The sequence below is a fragment of the Anas acuta genome, chromosome 10, assembly GCF_963932015.1.
Source record: "Anas acuta chromosome 10, bAnaAcu1.1, whole genome shotgun sequence".
In the NCBI taxonomy this organism is placed as follows: domain Eukaryota; kingdom Metazoa; phylum Chordata; class Aves; order Anseriformes; family Anatidae; genus Anas; species Anas acuta.
Window position 1 is genome coordinate 4,511,799 of NC_088988.1, and position 17,300 is coordinate 4,529,098.

At 40.3% G+C, this 17,300-nt stretch overlaps 1 protein-coding gene across 4 annotated transcripts in view; it reads right to left on the reverse strand.

Annotated features, from left to right (window-relative positions):
• CDH13 (cadherin 13) overlaps nucleotides 1–5,732 on the reverse strand; it is a 479,864-nt gene extending 474,132 nt beyond the window's left edge. The window contains exon 1 of one of the 4 annotated variants that reach the window (XM_068693026.1): nucleotides 5,563–5,724. In XM_068693026.1, the coding sequence (XP_068549127.1) occupies nucleotides 5,563–5,607 (45 nt within the window). In that variant the 5' untranslated portion in view covers nucleotides 5,608–5,724. Of the gene's footprint in view, nucleotides 1–5,562 lie in introns of all 4 variants that reach the window. The other 3 variants (XM_068693025.1, XM_068693029.1, XM_068693028.1) reach the window with 3 other exon arrangements.
• Between the last annotated feature and the right edge of the window lie 11,568 nt (nucleotides 5,733–17,300).

The window sequence follows — 17,300 nt, forward strand, 5'->3', positions numbered from 1 at the left end:
TTCCAGAGGGCTGTATACTGACACCCAATTTTGAGATGCTTCAAAAGCTTGAAGGTGGGTGTTCAACTCCCTAGAAACAGGGCCGCTTAAAGATACCAAGACACATCCAAACATGGATGTTCATAGATATCTGAAGTTATTTAAATATCTGAATCAGCTTTTCCAAGTGGTTAGAGATACTGATAGACTGCTGTGTGCTGAAAAGATTCACTCCATCCCTCTTTTAATAGCTCATATTTATTTTAGCCTGTTCTTAGAACTGTTTTAACCAGCTCCATCAAACCAAATCTTAAATTTCTTCTTCCTTTTTTTTTTTAGCCAAGCAAATTAATGGTGCAAACCATAGTTGAATATTGAATACTGAATAAGTTAGCAATGGAATGAGTCCCCTACATACAGAACAGTAAGGTTTTTAAATAATCAGATTCTTCCATTTGACAGAGAATACAGTCCACATCACGAGTCAACACTAAAACAAGCAGTAGGCAAATTTCCAATACTTTTGAATAATGAAACAGTGGTTAATAAAGCAAGCCTTATTTTTCACTCCTCTTTGGCTTTTAATATCCTACTGATTTGTATACACTAACACTGTTCTAGCTGCAGGCCATACAAAATGACACAAAAACACAGTCTTCCAGCTGGGCTGGTCCCATCTGTATGGTGATTAGGAACCCAAAAATATCATCCAGAGCTAACAGGGAAGATCTGTTGGCCACCTAGGTCTTCTGAGGACGTTATCTTTCTCTGTCTCTCCTCCCCGGCAGACATGGTAGAATGTCTTTTTGTCCACACAGAAGAAAGACTACTGGTTAGACTACTAGTGATACACACACAAAAAGTATATTTGGTGTTAGCATCTGTCAAAGAAAGAATGAAGAAGTGATTTCCATGAAACCACTGAAGCCTCAGCACCATCCACTAGCCCCATGTTTCTGCCTGAGGTCCCAAACAGAGCCCCCTCCTCCCCAAAGGCTTAAAGGCCAAACCCACACCCAGTACACGGGTACAAACCAGCAGCTAGAGGCAAGACATGTGGCTCCAAGCAGTGATGCAGGAAGAGCGTTAACACTAACAGCTGTTATCTAGCTTGCCTTCACATACTAAAAGAATGGAGAGAGCCTGCTTAACTAGCCAATACCAGGAAGAAAATGAAAGACAGAACATCTCTTCTTGAATATTTGCCACTGTTACTATCTACATAGATCTAAAAGCTCCTGTTGCTCTGGTCTATTGAGCTGTCTTTTAGAAATGCTCCTTTCTTACTTGGCAAGTTACTAAGAATAAAGTCAACATGCCCCGACGGATTATAGCACAAGTATGTTATATACAGTAGAATAACCTTTTTCAGTTTTTGATTATCAGAAAGAGAAACCAGGTCCCAACATTTTGCTCGAGCAACCTCAGGAGTAGAGAAATAGTATCTCAGGTAGTACACAAAAAAAGTAAGTTTAACTGCAATGCTGTAACTCACGGCATTTTCATGACTAGTTTCCACTCACCTATTACATCAAATCCCCCTTGCTTAGCAGTAAAGAGTCTGGTCAGGTCCTGTGTAAGAATGTCTTTAAAAGGTTAGAGCTGTTGCCTAACATCAGACTAATTCACCAGGGGCCAAGCTTCCCTTCAAGGCAATATTTGACAAATAGTACAGCAGGACTGCTGGAATGGTTCTGTGTTTTGGGAGACACCATCTTTTGAATGAGGTATGCAAGAGGAAGATGTTTGACTACATAGCCAAAAAAAGGCCCTGATGCTGTCAGGAGTAAGTGTGAGCCTGCTCACAAAATGCTCATCAGCACAAATAATTCTACACAGTAATTGGCAATGAAGTTTCTCTAACATTTTTAAAGCATCTTTTTAAAAGCTCAGGTATAGCACAAGAGATATAGGACTCTTTCCCTCTAGAATTCTGAGATTATAATCCTATTTAAACTAAACAAGCACCAACAAGATACAACAGAGAAAGTCTGGTCAGAATTTGTTTAAACAGCATTAATTACTATGCTCAGACTTTGTGAGCAAGATTTTTCTTTTTTTTTTTCCTCCCCCTGAAGCTGATAAATTTCTTTTGCTTTTAGCACATTGGTGTTGACTTTTAAGCTGTACATGGGGCCCTCTTCTGGAGAAATTTGAAAAAATAAAAGCTTAAGGATACAGCAATGTGGTCTGTGCATTTGTGGAGAGTTTTAGGACTAATTGTCCCTATTTGCTATAAAGATGAGCTTGTAAAATTTACACACTTTGCCCAATTCACTTAGTTCTAGCCCAACAGAACATGACAGTTACTATTAAGGCTATGAAAAATTATTTTTTCCTCATCTTGTGTGTGTGCTTTACTTTAAAAAAAATTATCTTTGATTCATCTGCCTGCATGCAATGCATAACATACAGAAGCAAACCTGTGAACAACTTTTGTTTTAGAATATTTGTGTACATGGGCCTTAAAAACCATCCTTTGGGGAAAACAAAAAACCCTCTGACTCGATAGATTTAGAAATCTGTAGGTATTTACTGCTTAGTGTACATTTTATAGTGAACTATACAAGCTACCAGAGTACACTCAGTTTTTATTGTCAACTTCAGATCAATAAAGCTGCATATTATAGATACGCTTTCTAGTTTTAAAGGTGATCATGAATTAAAGGGTTCCTTGAAACATATCTTATTCAGCTATTCCAAGTAACGTTCAGTTTTCCTCTTGGTGAGAACAGGATAAATGGTAGTAGTGTAGACTAGGTCTTTGCAAAAGGAAAAAAAGAAAACATTTATCGCCCACCTGTTTAGTACAACTTTTAATCAACAAAGCAGCCCACTAAATGTTTGAACAAAAAAGTGATTCCCCATTAATATCCTCATCCTTTTAATGCTTCGAAAGTTTTTTTCCTATATTTTAATAAATTCAGTTGAATTAAATGTAGACTAAGAACGCACAAACTAGAAGTTACCAGTTTTATAAATGATCTTTCAATTATAATACCTTTCATTTATTTCAGTTCATTTTCTCAGTCTCAACAATTTGAGACTTTTTCTATACTCTAAACTTTGCTATCATTACTTTGAAATGAAGTTCTTCCTATCCTCTACTTCCACCGAAAGTATTACATTACTAGATTGCTACTGCTTAGAAATCATTTTATCAAAATTGAGCTTTGCTGGTTTCACTAGCATTGTATTATAGGAGGCATTATTGCTACTGCTGAGAGAGGAGGAAAAAAAAAAAAAAAAAAAAGAAAACCCATGAAAAATCCCAAAATGTGTTACAACCACTACACAGCCAGATGGCTACATTTGTTTAATATGTTGTTTCTCACATTCTTCTGTTTACTTTTCCTGTCACATGAAAGTTGTGCATGTGGTGTGTCAAAGAGAAAAGCTGAGCAGCGTTTCAGTAATTCCCCTTTTTCATTCCCTAGAATGCCATCAACTTCAGTTCATACTTTAACCTGTCAATACTCAACATCCTCACTCCTGAAGACGGATGTATGAATGCTTGCTTATTACAACTCTAATTCATTTACTCTTAGACACAGTACATAAAGTAATCCTGGAGGTATGTTAAATCACCAGACACAGACGTTGCTAGATAAAGTTATGTATGCTAGTAAAGAAGTGGGGTGCCGTTTAAACAGAAATGCAGAGCTATGCCAAACTACCACAAGCTCATCCCTGCTGTGTGCTCGGACTTGCCTCAGCCTGGGAAGAGAAGAAATGCTGAAGTATTGCTAAAAGTTGTCAATGAAGCACGCAGTTATGCTGTTTCCAGAATCAGGTGGGGTGGGGGTGATCCTGCTATGAGGTTTAACAGGCCTTAGAAGTCTGCTACAGAAAATGGGCAAAAGAAAAGGGACTGGAGTCACAGAGAATGCCAAGCAAACTGCAGTTCATCAGATGGCAGGTCTTGAGCCCAGGGGCACCAGCTCAGTCTATCCGCCTGTTGCCTCTACCCGCTCCCCCCCCAGCTCCCTGAGCATTGCCTCCCACTGGCAGCTGTGCCAGCCCAGGCTGGATCTCAGCCCACTTTGACAACTTCTCTGCTGCAGAAGCCCTGTGGACACCCCAGCCTGTCCAAGAGGCACTCTGCCCTGCCTGGATCCAGACAGCAGGGCTGGCGAGCTGCCTGCTGGGGAGCCCCCTGCATACCCACACAGCCCCAGCTGCTGGGGACACCTGCAAGGGACACCATATACATCCCCTGCACCTCAATCACACCCTTTGTCAGTGCTTGCAGGCACCATGCCTATGGCCCAGATCAGTAGCTTTCATTTATTGTATTTCTCTAAAGGAGGAAGTTGTCCTGAACCCTCCCAAATGCCTGTGTGCTTGCTCACAAGTCCCCAGCCACCAAGTCTCCTGTCCTGCAACTTCAGCCACCCCATTAAGGCTTCTCCCCTTTATCAGATTCAGCCAGGACCCGAATATCCCAGCCTTGACCCACAGCATGTACGTGTTAGTTCACATGACTGCTGCCTACACTCTTGGTGTGTCTCCTGTCAGCATTAAAGCTCTCCCAACGGTCAGCCCTCACCATTTTCCTTACCCTCCTATTTGGAAAATGAAACTAAATTCTTTCCAGAGATTACAGTCACACAAACACAAGTGCACAGACTCAGTGTCCCAAGCACTAGTTTGGCTCTAAAACCTACCAACCCCCTAAGGGTTAACAAAACCACTCAATCACAAGTCAAAAAGGAATTAACTTTTATCTCTACTCAGCGCACAGGATGCCAGTGCTACCGCCACTAAATGCAAGAGTTTTCAAAGCTCCTAAGACAAAAGAAAGAAAGATGCATTTGTGCTGGACAACAAAGGATTCTCAAACCTCCCCAGAGCTTCTAAAAAGTAAACCTTGAAACAGCAGCAAGAGGAAAAGGGAGCAAACAGAAGGTATAGAGAAGTCAAAGCCCAGCGAGTCCCCTTGCTTTGACAGACAGCAGCAGCAGGGCTTTAGCAGCTCCGTGTTTTCAAGGCTGGGTGTTTTTTCCTCTGCTTTCTGGCAGAGGGGGATCTATTACATTTAATAAGAGAAAGGCTACATAGCAAGTCACTAACCGAGAATTACACATCTATCAGGAGAGAGTACGGAGAAGGGAGCCTTTTGCAAGGTCTGATTTTATTTTTCCTCCGCATTCCCCCCTCCCGTTTTTAAAAAGCAATAAATAATGTGAGCTGCCTATAACAGCCTATATGCCTACTACCCGGCAAAAGCCACAGAGGAAAAAAGCAAATCAAAGTTGCAGCATTTGATATGACAGAAAATATTGCTGCTGCAGCTGCTACTGAGACACTTGAAAGATTCCTCCCCACCCTCCCCCCCCCGAAAGGAAACAAAAAAATGCTATATATCAGACAGCAAATTTGTTGTAATTGTAAATCAGGGAACTATGAGATTCTACATTCCTAGCAACTGGCTTGCAGCAGAGATCTTGCATCTTTCAACAGTAATTCAAGCAATGTATAATTACTCAGAAATCAGACCTGAATTACAAATACTTCCAAATCCAAATGCACAAGAGAAGGAATATGAAAGAAAGCAAGTGGAAAAAAATACACATTTCTTACCTGGGACAGCAGAAAAGACAGAGTAAGTTGAGTTTTGTGCTGCATTTTGCCAGACTAGAAGGTACCAGAGGCTTTTTCATTCATGCACTCGGCTGCACTGAGCATATTTTCACTGTGAAACAGCCTTTGAGAAGAGACTCTGCCTTGAGAGCCAGCCAACTTCCCAAATAGATCAGCAGCATCATCACTAAAGCATTGGATAGAGTCTGATGACCAGAACCAATGGCTTTACAAGGATGATTTCTTCACAAAGCATCCCCATTTTGCATCACACATATTGGGCAAGCACCTCTCACAAACACAGCACCTTTAGAAAGCATTTTGCTTTGGTGTATGTGTGCTTAGTTTCAGTCTAACAAATCACGCCTTACAGATCTCAATAGTATTTTCCCTTTTAGAGAATCAAATTGCACAGAGAAAAATAAGAGCAACTCAGAGCACCGCTGCAAAGACATTCTCTTTATTAAAATGTTAATAAGGTGTATTTTATTTTCAAGAAATCAAAAAAAAAAAAAAAAACAGAAAACAAACAAGCAAAAAAAAAAAAAAAAAAAACAAAACCTGCAGTTTTAGTTACTTCCAAGCCTCAGAAGAACACAGTGAATTTTTTCAGTGCAGCAGAAATACAGATTATATTTTCTGTTTTCCCCTCAATCTCACAAATCACAATGAATACATCAATTCTAGCCTGCAGAAAAAATCCATCATAAGGCAATAGATTTTTATTAACTGCTCAGGTAATTGCAGAACTGGCTTTTGATTCAATGAACTTGAATCTAGGACAAAGTTTCTAAGGTCCATAACCTTCAATGACAAAAAACTTTTCTTGTCTGGACCTGGTGTTTCAAGAACCTGCTTTTTGTGGATTGGTTGTGTTGCAACCAAGCAAGTAGCACCAGGCAGATAGACCAAAGATTGAGAACAAATTCCCCACACACTCTGCATTTCCAGCTCCACCTCTCCTGCCACTCCCCAACAATCCTATTCTTTTTTGACTTGTTTTCTTGCAGTCACCAGGGTTATTTAGCAGTCCCCTTTCCTCATCTTCAGCAGGCTCTCAAGTCTCATCTCTGTTGACTGCCACTTTTCCCTTACTTGCTCATCTGGCAGAGCAGTCTGCCACGATGCTCTGCTCTGCCCCACCACAGGCAACTACTGAACCGGTGAAGATGAGCAGAGACATGGGGAGCAGAAGGCAGGTAGCCAGATGGGAAGGGATATGCATTCAAAGAAGCTGCTAAACACTTTGAGTTCCTCAGCATCAGCAGGAGCTTCCTGCAGTGAATAACGTGGTTTGATAGCTTCCAAAACTGCTGCTAGTCTACTGTTTGCAGCTCACGTCTTTCACTTATGGACTAGACAAGAACCAAAGGAAAACACTGTCTTTTACCTCTAGGCCCTCATATACAACAAACACTTTGCTCCAGTACCTTAGTCATACCTGAGGATCAATTAATACTCAAAACAGATCACAATTAAAACCAAACTCAGCAGGAATTACTGTTAGCAGTTATAACACTCTATATAACTTCAAAAGGTTCATCACATACACATTAATTTTTTTTCCATCCCTTTTTTCATTAAGAGCTTTCTTTTCTTTTTTCCAGATGGCTGAAGAAAAAAATCGTACAGATCTTTAGGATTAAAAAACATAAGTAAGTGACTGATAGTGACCCATAGCTCCTTCAAAGTCTCAGCTTTCCCTAAAGCGTAAATCCCAGCCTCAAGGGAAGCACCCTGTAATTTTCTGAAGGTTGTGGGGTCTATACAAGGCACAGCCTGCAGAGGGCCACACCAGCAGTACCATTGCACACCACACAGCCCATATGGGAGCAGTGGGATTTGGACAATGCCTTAAACCCCATAAACTGGGGTCACACAGCTGAGTGAATTTCCAGATCGACCAGAAGTAGGTGGTGACTGAGTGGAACAAAAGCATATCTACATCCTGTTACACAGGAAAAAGGACTCATTTAAAAAATAATAATGGAAAAAAAAAAAAAAAAAAAAAAAAAAAAAAAAAGAATTAAGCCATGAGGTAGACAATTCGCTCCAAGATAAAAACCTGCAGTAACACAAGATTTGAGCTGATAGTAACATTTAGTTTCCACATAAGGTACCTCGCAGACAAAGGGCCACCCCGTGAAGGGGGACAAGAGGGGAATTGCAGGCCTGAGCCCTTCCCACAGTGCTCCAGCCCTAAGGAGCCATGCTGGACCCATCACCTTCCTCCTCAGAGGGGCGGGACAGCACGGCAGCCATGTTGTGTGACTCTGGGCAGAGCCTCACATCCTGAGGGACCTGGCCATAGCCTCCAGCCCTCAACCAAAATACCAAAGGAACCACACACTGTACCGTTGTAGCCCCCAAAACAGCAGATATCCTTTACCAACATAAATAATAATAATAACAACAATAATTCATTAACCTCTTACCTCCAGTTCCACTCAGCTTGTCCTCCAGCCACAGTCTGGAACCTCTACCTCCTGCCTTGTCCCCTCTCCTCACAGCCCCCAGAGAAGTGATTAACTACTTCTGGAGGGGCAATTAATCTCCCTCAGTAGTTAACTTTTCACAGGCTGCTGCCAACTCCAACAGGGCAGGTGTGTGAGGCAGCAGCATCTTTCTCCAGGGCTCACCCATGCAGGGCTGAGCCACTTTTGGGGAAAGGCCCCTAGAGCAGCACTGGTGTGAGGTGAAATCCAGCACGGGGTGGCCCTGGGTAATGAGAGGGGGCAGGTGAGGGTTATTAGGGGCCTCTAGCCCCCCAAAATCAGCCCTTGAGGGCCAGAGCAAGGGTTTGGCCCACTGCAGGTGGACTCACAGCAGAAGCAGGATGATCTTGACTAATTCTCATTAGATTATTAATGAAAAGCTGGTGGGTTATAAATTAGAAAGTAAGAGGTGCTTTCTTGCTCTTTTTCTAAGCCTTAGAAAACAGGAGGGGGTTCAAAACCTTCATAATATTGCTACTGAGTGCCCTAGAAGGCAAGGATACTGATAATAGAGCAGAAAGTTTGCTTTCTATTTTTTTTTTTCTTTATAATGTGTGTCCTATTTTATAGAAAAAAGGTTGATAAAAAGTTTATGGATTAATTGGGAGGAGGGTGGGGGGAAGGAAGAAGGCAGCATAGGGTTTAGGGCATGGTCAGAAAACAGGCTCTAGGGTTCAGCTCATTCCTTCTTAGGACAAGCAGTGCTTGTTGTGCCTGCTGTCTGCTGATGTAAATTGTGAGGTAATTTTAAGAAATAGCTGAAATGGGTTTTGGTTTGTGAGAGAAGCAAGTTCTTGCTAAGGCATTTTTGATCCAAGACTAAATTAACTGATAGATGTAATGTGCTCTTCAGTCTTTATATATAAGATGAAATCCTTTTCACTTATAAAATCTTAAGCTATATAACACCTCAGGTCACTTTTCTTTCCATAACATACTCTAGCAGTAGAGGCCAATGCTGAGCTGGGACTACTATGAACAGTACTAATTGCCGGCAACGCATTAGGTGTTGCCAGAGATAGACCCATTAGTGGATGAGGGAAGGACTCTATGGAGTGGTATACCTCCATGCTGCCAGAAATGCCTTTTGACCTTCAGAAGATTTGTCCTTGTTCCAGTTTGTACATCCCAAGGGTTGGCTGCCACGAATCTATCAGAACAGTTTAAGTTTAATTTTGTGTTAATGTGAGTCACATAAGAAACCTGGATGTAGGAGAGAGGGACTAATTTCCTCTGCCATAGCTCTGGTAATCTATATACTTCTAGTTGCCATACCATACTGCAGCTTCTGACACCTTGAATCCTGGAAAAAGACTATATTCCCGGGCAGAAACCAGAAGTGTGTAAACTTGAGTGGCATGTCTCAAGGACAAAAAGGGCACATCGCCAATGTGAGAGCATAATACAGGCCAAGACAACTTGATCCTCATATGATCAGAAATTGCCCCTGAGGACCAGTATTGTTGAATTTCTTCTAGCGAAGATGGGTCAAGTACATAGTGGAACAGAAATTCAGTCAAGCAAATGAATTCAAGAGTAAGTTTAGCTGCAGCATATTTGACATTGACCTTATTATTAGGAAAAAACATGCTGGTTAGGGCTTTCTGAAATCCTGCTGGGTTCACTCCAAGAACTGCCAGAGAACAGAAGAAAACAAGTCTGATCTGCTTTGTCCATCAGGTTTGGCAATGCCATGCCTGCAGAGCTGCTGCCACTTCCTGAGGCCAAGAAGTTGTACTAAATATACCTGGCAAGAGCTAGACTCTGTACCAGAAGTGAAATCCCATCTTGTGCCTGAGGTTCTCCAGTAGCAAGAAATGAAGGAAATGGCAGCAGTAATTTATTCTGGAAGACAGAGATTCGGAAGGCTACAACAGAGGTGAATTAATTGAGCAGTTAATGAATATGTTTCCAGTCACCGTGGTTTTCTGCTTGGCAGTTCTGCCGAAGTAGGTTTGGGTGGCAATCTCAGTCTAAAAGCAGCTAGAGTGTCTTTGAGAAAGCTTCACAAAAACACCAAAGGAGGAGTTTTGCAGTTTGAAAGTGAGCCCACAGCTTTTTATTGTGTACCAAACCCAGTACCTCCATAATACCTCAAACTTCTACTGCTATTTCTTACACCAGGGGCTTATTGGCAACAAGAAGTTCGGCATTAATGTAGCTTTCTTTAAAACCTGTGGGGCTGCTGAATGCTTTGTCTGCTGCTGTTTCCTCGCATACCAGCCCAAGCTCTAGAATAGTAAATGAGTTTTGTTTTCATACATGCTAACAGGCAACTAGAACAGAATGATACATCAGTGAGAAGAAATAGGGTGTGTTTCATAGTCAGGAGGGGGATAAAAACAGTTGGTGAGTCAGACAGGAATCGTACATTTTAGAGAAATCCTAAAGAGACCAGCACACCCTTTTCTCTCCAAAAATAAATAAAATAATCCCTGTTTATCATGACCATGAGAGCTATTTCTTTAGCTCTTAAAGTAGAAAGTCTTATTATATTTTTTTTGCATTTCTGAGCCCTTTAAGCATAAAGAAAAAATCCATGTTCAACTTCTAAAATTGAGTTGCTGTAAAATGTTCTAGAGTAATAATTTGCAATGCTGTACTGTAATGTTGTATGCACCTGTAAAATACATGTTTTCACGTCTTAAACCTTTTCTTCTGGAACTAGAATTGAGTATTAAGAACTACCTGCACTGCTACTTACCCAGCTAGTACGTTTCTAACCAGGAACCTAGTAAAATGCCTGGTATGTTGAGCTGATAAGGGGTAGGCACACAGTTCTGCACTTTATAAAACCAATACATGAAAATTACTATAATTCTGATTGCGTATACGTGTATGCATATGTGTATAAATACACATATATACCCAAAAGCCTTCAGGTTGGCAACCTTCAGGCTTGTCTTCTCTATACCAGGCCAAAAAGAAAAATAAATAAAATTTCTGACTTTAAAATAAAGAAAAAAAAAAAAAAAAAAAAAAAAAAAAAAACTAATCTAACCCTTCCTTGAGAAGCAAGCCATTCCTTAATGTACCCTTCATCTGAACTAAGCTGGGTGGGAGTGAGGAGAGCTTTAGGTATGTGTTGGGTGGGATGTTCCACAGGGTCTGCTTCATGGAAATGACTTTGTTTCTCTCACTTTCTCTCAGCTGATCTCTGTGGGCCCAACTCCTCAGCTGACATCCGGCATCTAACTCTGGCTTTTGGAGTGGTGGCAGGTATTTTCTCATATCTGTTATGGAATTGTGCCTAACAGCTGAATAATTGCAACTGAGCTTGCACTGTAACTTTGCCCCAGCTGTGAAGCTCCCAGGCAATTTGGCTTAGTGGTTATCCTATATCCGTACCTCTGGACAGGTAGTTGAATTATGCCTCCCCTATTTACCTACTTTTCAGAAATACGAGGTTTCCTGACACAAATTAACACATTTGGAACACAACATATAGCAAATTATTCCTGCAATGCTGCTGAAGGAAAACTGAGACACAGGATGCAAAGGGAACTGATTAAGACCGTAAAGGTGGTCAAAACTGGGCCACTTGATAAATGCTTTAGACACTGGCCCTTCCATCTATTGAAAGAACCATTCAGCCTTCCTTTGGGGATCCAGGAGCTTCCTCGTTTATTGTACAAAAGCAAAGCTAAAACACAATTTAAAGGAAAAGATCTTCATTGGCTGGGCTATTTCCATTCCCCACATGGGCCTCTCCCTCCTCATTTGACCACCACTCCTTTGCCCTCCCTCTGTAAGCATGTTTGTATGTTTATATCTGGCCTAAGTACAGGTGTTCTGGAAGCAATTACAGCTCTGTTGGAGCAGAATATGACGCATGGTAGCTCATCAGTGCTTTGCCCATACTAAAGGAATGACTCCTAATTTCCCTTCTGACCTCACCTATTGTCTAGGAAATGAATAGGAGTGAGAAAACTTGTTTTGGCAACGGGATCTGTATTTTCCGAGCCTCTGTTATACTGAATTGTGCTCAGAATTGTTTAAAAAAAAAAAAAAAAAAAAAAGGTACAAAGGAGCTTATTCTCTTTTTTTTTTTTTTTTTTAGCAACTGTACAAAGTCAAAGTTATTATTTAAAAATCCGCGGTGCAAGTTTGTTAGAAAAGTTACTCTTTTAAACACACACACACACACAAATCCACAGGAAACACAGGAGAAAAAGCAAGTTATCATTGTCAGAGTTCTTCTAAGACATATCCAAACTCAAGATATTCATCATGAGTTATGGGAAAGTTAATATTGTAGGAATAAATTAACCACAGAATTTTAATGGCTGTATTGTGTGACAGTTTCTAAAGCCCAACCAAATATCAGCTAGGAAATTCAAATGTGAGAGATGTGCTCTTAATTCCCACAGTTATGGATTTTTTTTAAATCCCTTCTTATGATATAAGGGTCATTTTAAATATTCTACCATGAATATACAGCTTACTTATGGGTAGCACATTTCACCATTCTCATCCAGCCAGAAGCCAGCTTAATCTTTCATCTTTTCACAGAGGAACAGCAGATGCATAAGTATATTTTAGGGGGAATAATATAGTTGGGAGAGAGGGAGAATGTGTAAGTCTGAATATCTCTGTGCACAGGACATCAGCTGACACGTAGGCTCAGAGCTGCTAAACCTCCTGACTTTGGGCATACCAGCTTTCATTGTATGTGATAAGAGATGTGCACAGCTCTGTTTCCTGGCTTTTTCAGCTACTCTGCACTGGCCAGTGCTGCTCTGTATTTCACATAATGCAGCTGCAAAGCCCCTCCATCAGAATCACAATTGTATCTGCCCTGGGCAGGGCAGCAACCAAAGTGGCTTGAGTTAAAAATGGGGTCAGATACTAGGGTTCTGTGTCCTAAAAGCTGCACCAGAAGAAAGACAAGGTTGTAGAAAGAGAGACATAAGCAAAACCTCCCTTATAAAATATAAAGACATATTTATTCTGAAAGAACACACTGGGCAGCCTGAACAAGCTTTGGGTATGCCAAAGGATATCCTTGTCCCACTGAACTCCAAATGCCAAAGATTTCAGCTGCATCAGGATTTCACCCTCCATCCTTAAACTCTTTCTTCCCCATTTATATTCACAACCTTTCCTTTATACAACTGTCATGGCTTTTAGGCAGATAAATATCTTACATGCTTCTCAAGGGTGTCATATGCTATTTAGTATTTTCCCTCTGGTATCAGCACCTGTTAAGCATGGAAATAAAGTGATTAGTCTTACATGTTTGGCTTCAAAAATTGATTTTGGATATGTCTCCATATTATTGGCAGATTTGCCAATTAAAATAATGATTTTGCCTTCAATAATAAGTTTTCTGAGTTTTGAATAGTAGGAATTACACCGAGAAGTTTTGTGGGTTTGCCTTTCTCTTGGAATTTTCTAGATCTATCAATTCTTTTGTGACAAAGCTGTCTGATATTATGTAGCCTTAAAGGAAAATTGTCTGTAGATCTAGACATGACTTTAAAAAGTCCTTTTGATGCAGGGGAAAAATATATTTGAAAACTGAACGTTCTTTAAATAACCAAAAGGATGTATTTATTTATATATTTATTTTAAATCTGAAAATGTCCTGTTACTTTAACCAATCTAAGAAGGCCTAAATAACAGGTTGGATAAAAAGAAGCACTATTACACACTGCAATTACTTTAGAACTAAGCTAGTGGCATCTCAAAGAGCAGCTAAAATCAGCTAGGTGCAATTTTAATAGGTCACTAATGACCTTTAAATTAGTTGAGCGTTGCATTGTAATAATGTATACAAATATAATTATGAATATAATAATACAATTATTAGTGAACATATTAAAATGATCCTCAAGAATGCACGCTGGTCCAGAACTCAACCTAAATCATGGGATCTCTCTTGCCCTCTTGCATCCTGAAGGTGCAGTGTGCCTGATGCATCTTACAACTCCATAAGGAGCAATAAGTCCCAGACAGGCTGCTCCATGTACACCAAAAACATCTGATTCCTGGGCTGCTTTTTTACATGCCTTTGAAATATTGTATATTATGCATGAGCTCTTGGTTCGCAATGTATCTTGAGATCTCTTTGTATTTTGTTGTTTGTCTTCAATTTTGTATCTTTCTTATGTAAAATTCATTAAGCCTTTGTAAATATGAAGAAAAAAAAATGTGCCTTTTGCTTTCCCCCTTGGGATTCTAGAAGGTTACCTTGCTTCATGTGCAGCTATAATTTCTCTCTTGGGCTTAGTTTTTAATAGAGTTTTTAGTTTGTAACCCCAAGAAGGGGTCAGTCTATGGTGTTTTGCTAAGTCCAGCTCCAAAGTGAAATGAATAATGTCCTTTGAATTAAGGAATTCTCTAGCACTAGAACAGAGTATACTCATATTATTTTGCCTTGGTAAGCTTGTGTCCAGAAAGTTACTGTCCTTTTTGCTAAGTCCCTCAAAGGAGGTGAAATCGGGTTGCTGTGGGTCATTCTGGAGATCTGAGGCACTGCGGTCTCTTGTCAGCTAGAGCGTGGGTTGGAAATGTGCTTTGGTTGATACAGGAAGAAAGCACTTTAGCTTTGAGAAATGGAATGCTGTGAGAATTACCCACATCCAGGTATTTAATTCCCTATTTTTTCCTATGTGTTCAGTCAAAGTAGGACTTTGGTAAATCTAAGAAAACCTACTGGTCATGCTTGGTAAAAAAAATAGCATTACACATTCTCTTGCCTGTCATATAGCCAGTATCCGCAGGTTGACGCTCTCCTGGGAGCTGCAATCAACTGGCACATATTAGAGCAGCTCTGGGCATGTTCTGCTCTAAGCTGAACCCAGCACAGACAAGCCAATAGATCAAAGAAGACACAGTCAGCTCCACAAAACCTTTTTCCTTATGCCGTGGTTAACAGAAGATCAGGAAATCCCCTGGGCTGCAAATAGTTGGAAGCTGGAAAAGCTCTCAAGGGAAAGATCGTATGAGAGTGACTTGTTCCTGCTTTCTTAAGCATCTGTTTATGGCCACTGTTTCCATTGATCTCCTCTGAGACACAAGCGTAAATGCATTCTTTAAAAAAATAATAACTGTCTAAGAAGGTGAGGGGGCATGGTAAAAAGAAGTGAAGTGTTGGTGACACTGGTGTAGTCATCTCTGCACAGTGATGGTGATTATAGAGGCTGGGGACTCATCATTTTGGGATGGAGAGAAGACAGGATCGGCTAGTGCAGGCAGCATTCTGTCCTCATGGAAGAGCCTAGAAGTATTCTTTAGAAATAGAGGTATTTTCTAAGAAGCATTTTTTCCTCCTCATGTAGGGAATAAAATACCTATCTTTCTGGCAGCAGTTTCTGTCTGGTGAAAACAAAATCACTTCCTGAGTGCTTATTTGCAGTGATAGCTGTCTGTTTCCAAAAAACGGCCAGCATTAGGTCCCCAAACTCATGCACCACATTCTGTGTAGTCAGTTGGTGTTGCTTCGGCCCCAGGGAAAGGAACTTCTATGCACCACGGTTTGGGGATGTAGCAAAGATAAGATGCTGAGAGATGGCAATTTTCCACTTTTCAGAGAGTCTCAAAGAGATTCAACAGCATCCAGGCAACAAGAGCTCTTACGAGAAAGCTCAGGTGAACGTGTCTCAAGTACACATCCAGGAATGGCTCAGGAGGGTGAGTCAGTCACTGGGACAGTCACTGGTCTCTTCCCAGCATCTAAATTTCTCTTAACACAGGGAGAAAACTCTTTGTGTCCCACCCTTATTGGGAGCCCAGCATATTCAGGGTGCTGCAAAAAGGACATTTCATAATAAAACATATAGCTTAAGGTACTGGCTCCGTGCCTAAACACAGCCTACTCAAGAGAGATGCTAAAATTTTGTGCTATAGCAAAGGAGAAGTTGTTTTTTCAAGCTTTTTGCATCTTTTTATATCTTATTTGTATTTCTTTCTTTTAAGTAAAGAGGGATTAAAATAAAACTCCAGGCCAGAATGTACAAACTGAAGTACTGCTTTATTTTTGGAAGAGAGCTTGTGGGAATGCTGACTCAGATATTAGAGTCGGTGCTTCCCTGGTTTCCCTCCCTTTGACACTAAAATTTAAGTAGTTAAGTGAGATACAGTGAGCTGAAGGGGAACAGATGAGTTTGCTAGCCAGTGTCTAGGGGGTGCACCTTGCATAAGACAGTTCAGTGTATGCAAATAAGGTAATTAACCCTTTCAATTTATTGAACCCTGATAGCCAGGGATGAAAAATAATAGCAATCAAATGTTATTAAACATGCTAAGTGCTTTAACAGATAATCACATACAATCAAGCTCCAATAATAAGAAATGAAATTTACCTATGATTACAACCAAGTCAAAACAGTCAAAATAGATGCAAAAAGAGATAATAAACTCAGCAGGAAAAGAAAAATATATCAAAATATCTTCTTATGTCAAGATCGAATGTAGTTTACTAAATAAGTGAATTGACTGACTTTATAAAAAGTGATAAAAGCTGCTTTCTGAAGTGAGCAATCAGATTGTATGCTCTTTGGGAAACATCATTATATATCTACATAACACCTTTTCAAAGCATGTAGTTATAATGTTGCCAGGGTGCCATCAGCCGTAAAGTAGAAAACAATAGTTGTTGAAGAACTTCCAGAAAAACAGCTTTTAAGCATGGAAAGCTGAGAAGATATAGTTTTAATCACAGATCAAGTTAAGAAGGAAGAAAATAATGAAACAGAATTCCAGTGTAGACAGAATGCTGCTTCAACATTTAAAATCAGTTGCAAGGAATAGCTGCAGACAATGTTTCAGCTTTATACTTTATTCAAAAGGTGTCAGTACATAAATTAAAAGGCCTATTCTGCCATGACAGGATATTGGCTCAGAAATACAGAAAAAGAAAATATCAATACTATTTTCTCCATAATAAACAGAAGTAAACAGAGGGGCACTTGTTGATCACTAACTTAGAGCAACTTCAGGTGGGTCTTGTTTTTGTGCCTCTATGCAGCCAGCTAACAGGGGAGCTGATCCAGCTGTTTTGGAGCTTTGAGCTGAAGTGATGGAGGGAAAGCCATGCAGGCTGTAGTGGAAGTAGAGCTGAAGCCAAAGGACAGGTTGAGCTCCTCAGAACCCATTACTCCAACTGGTAAAAAAAGAGTTTAATTTCTCTCTGCAAACTCTGCCTCACTATGAACTCTTCTGCATAATGTCATTATTTGGACTATGATGGAAAAAGAGAGGCAGGAAAATATGTAATGTAATGTTGTTCTTTCAAAGATA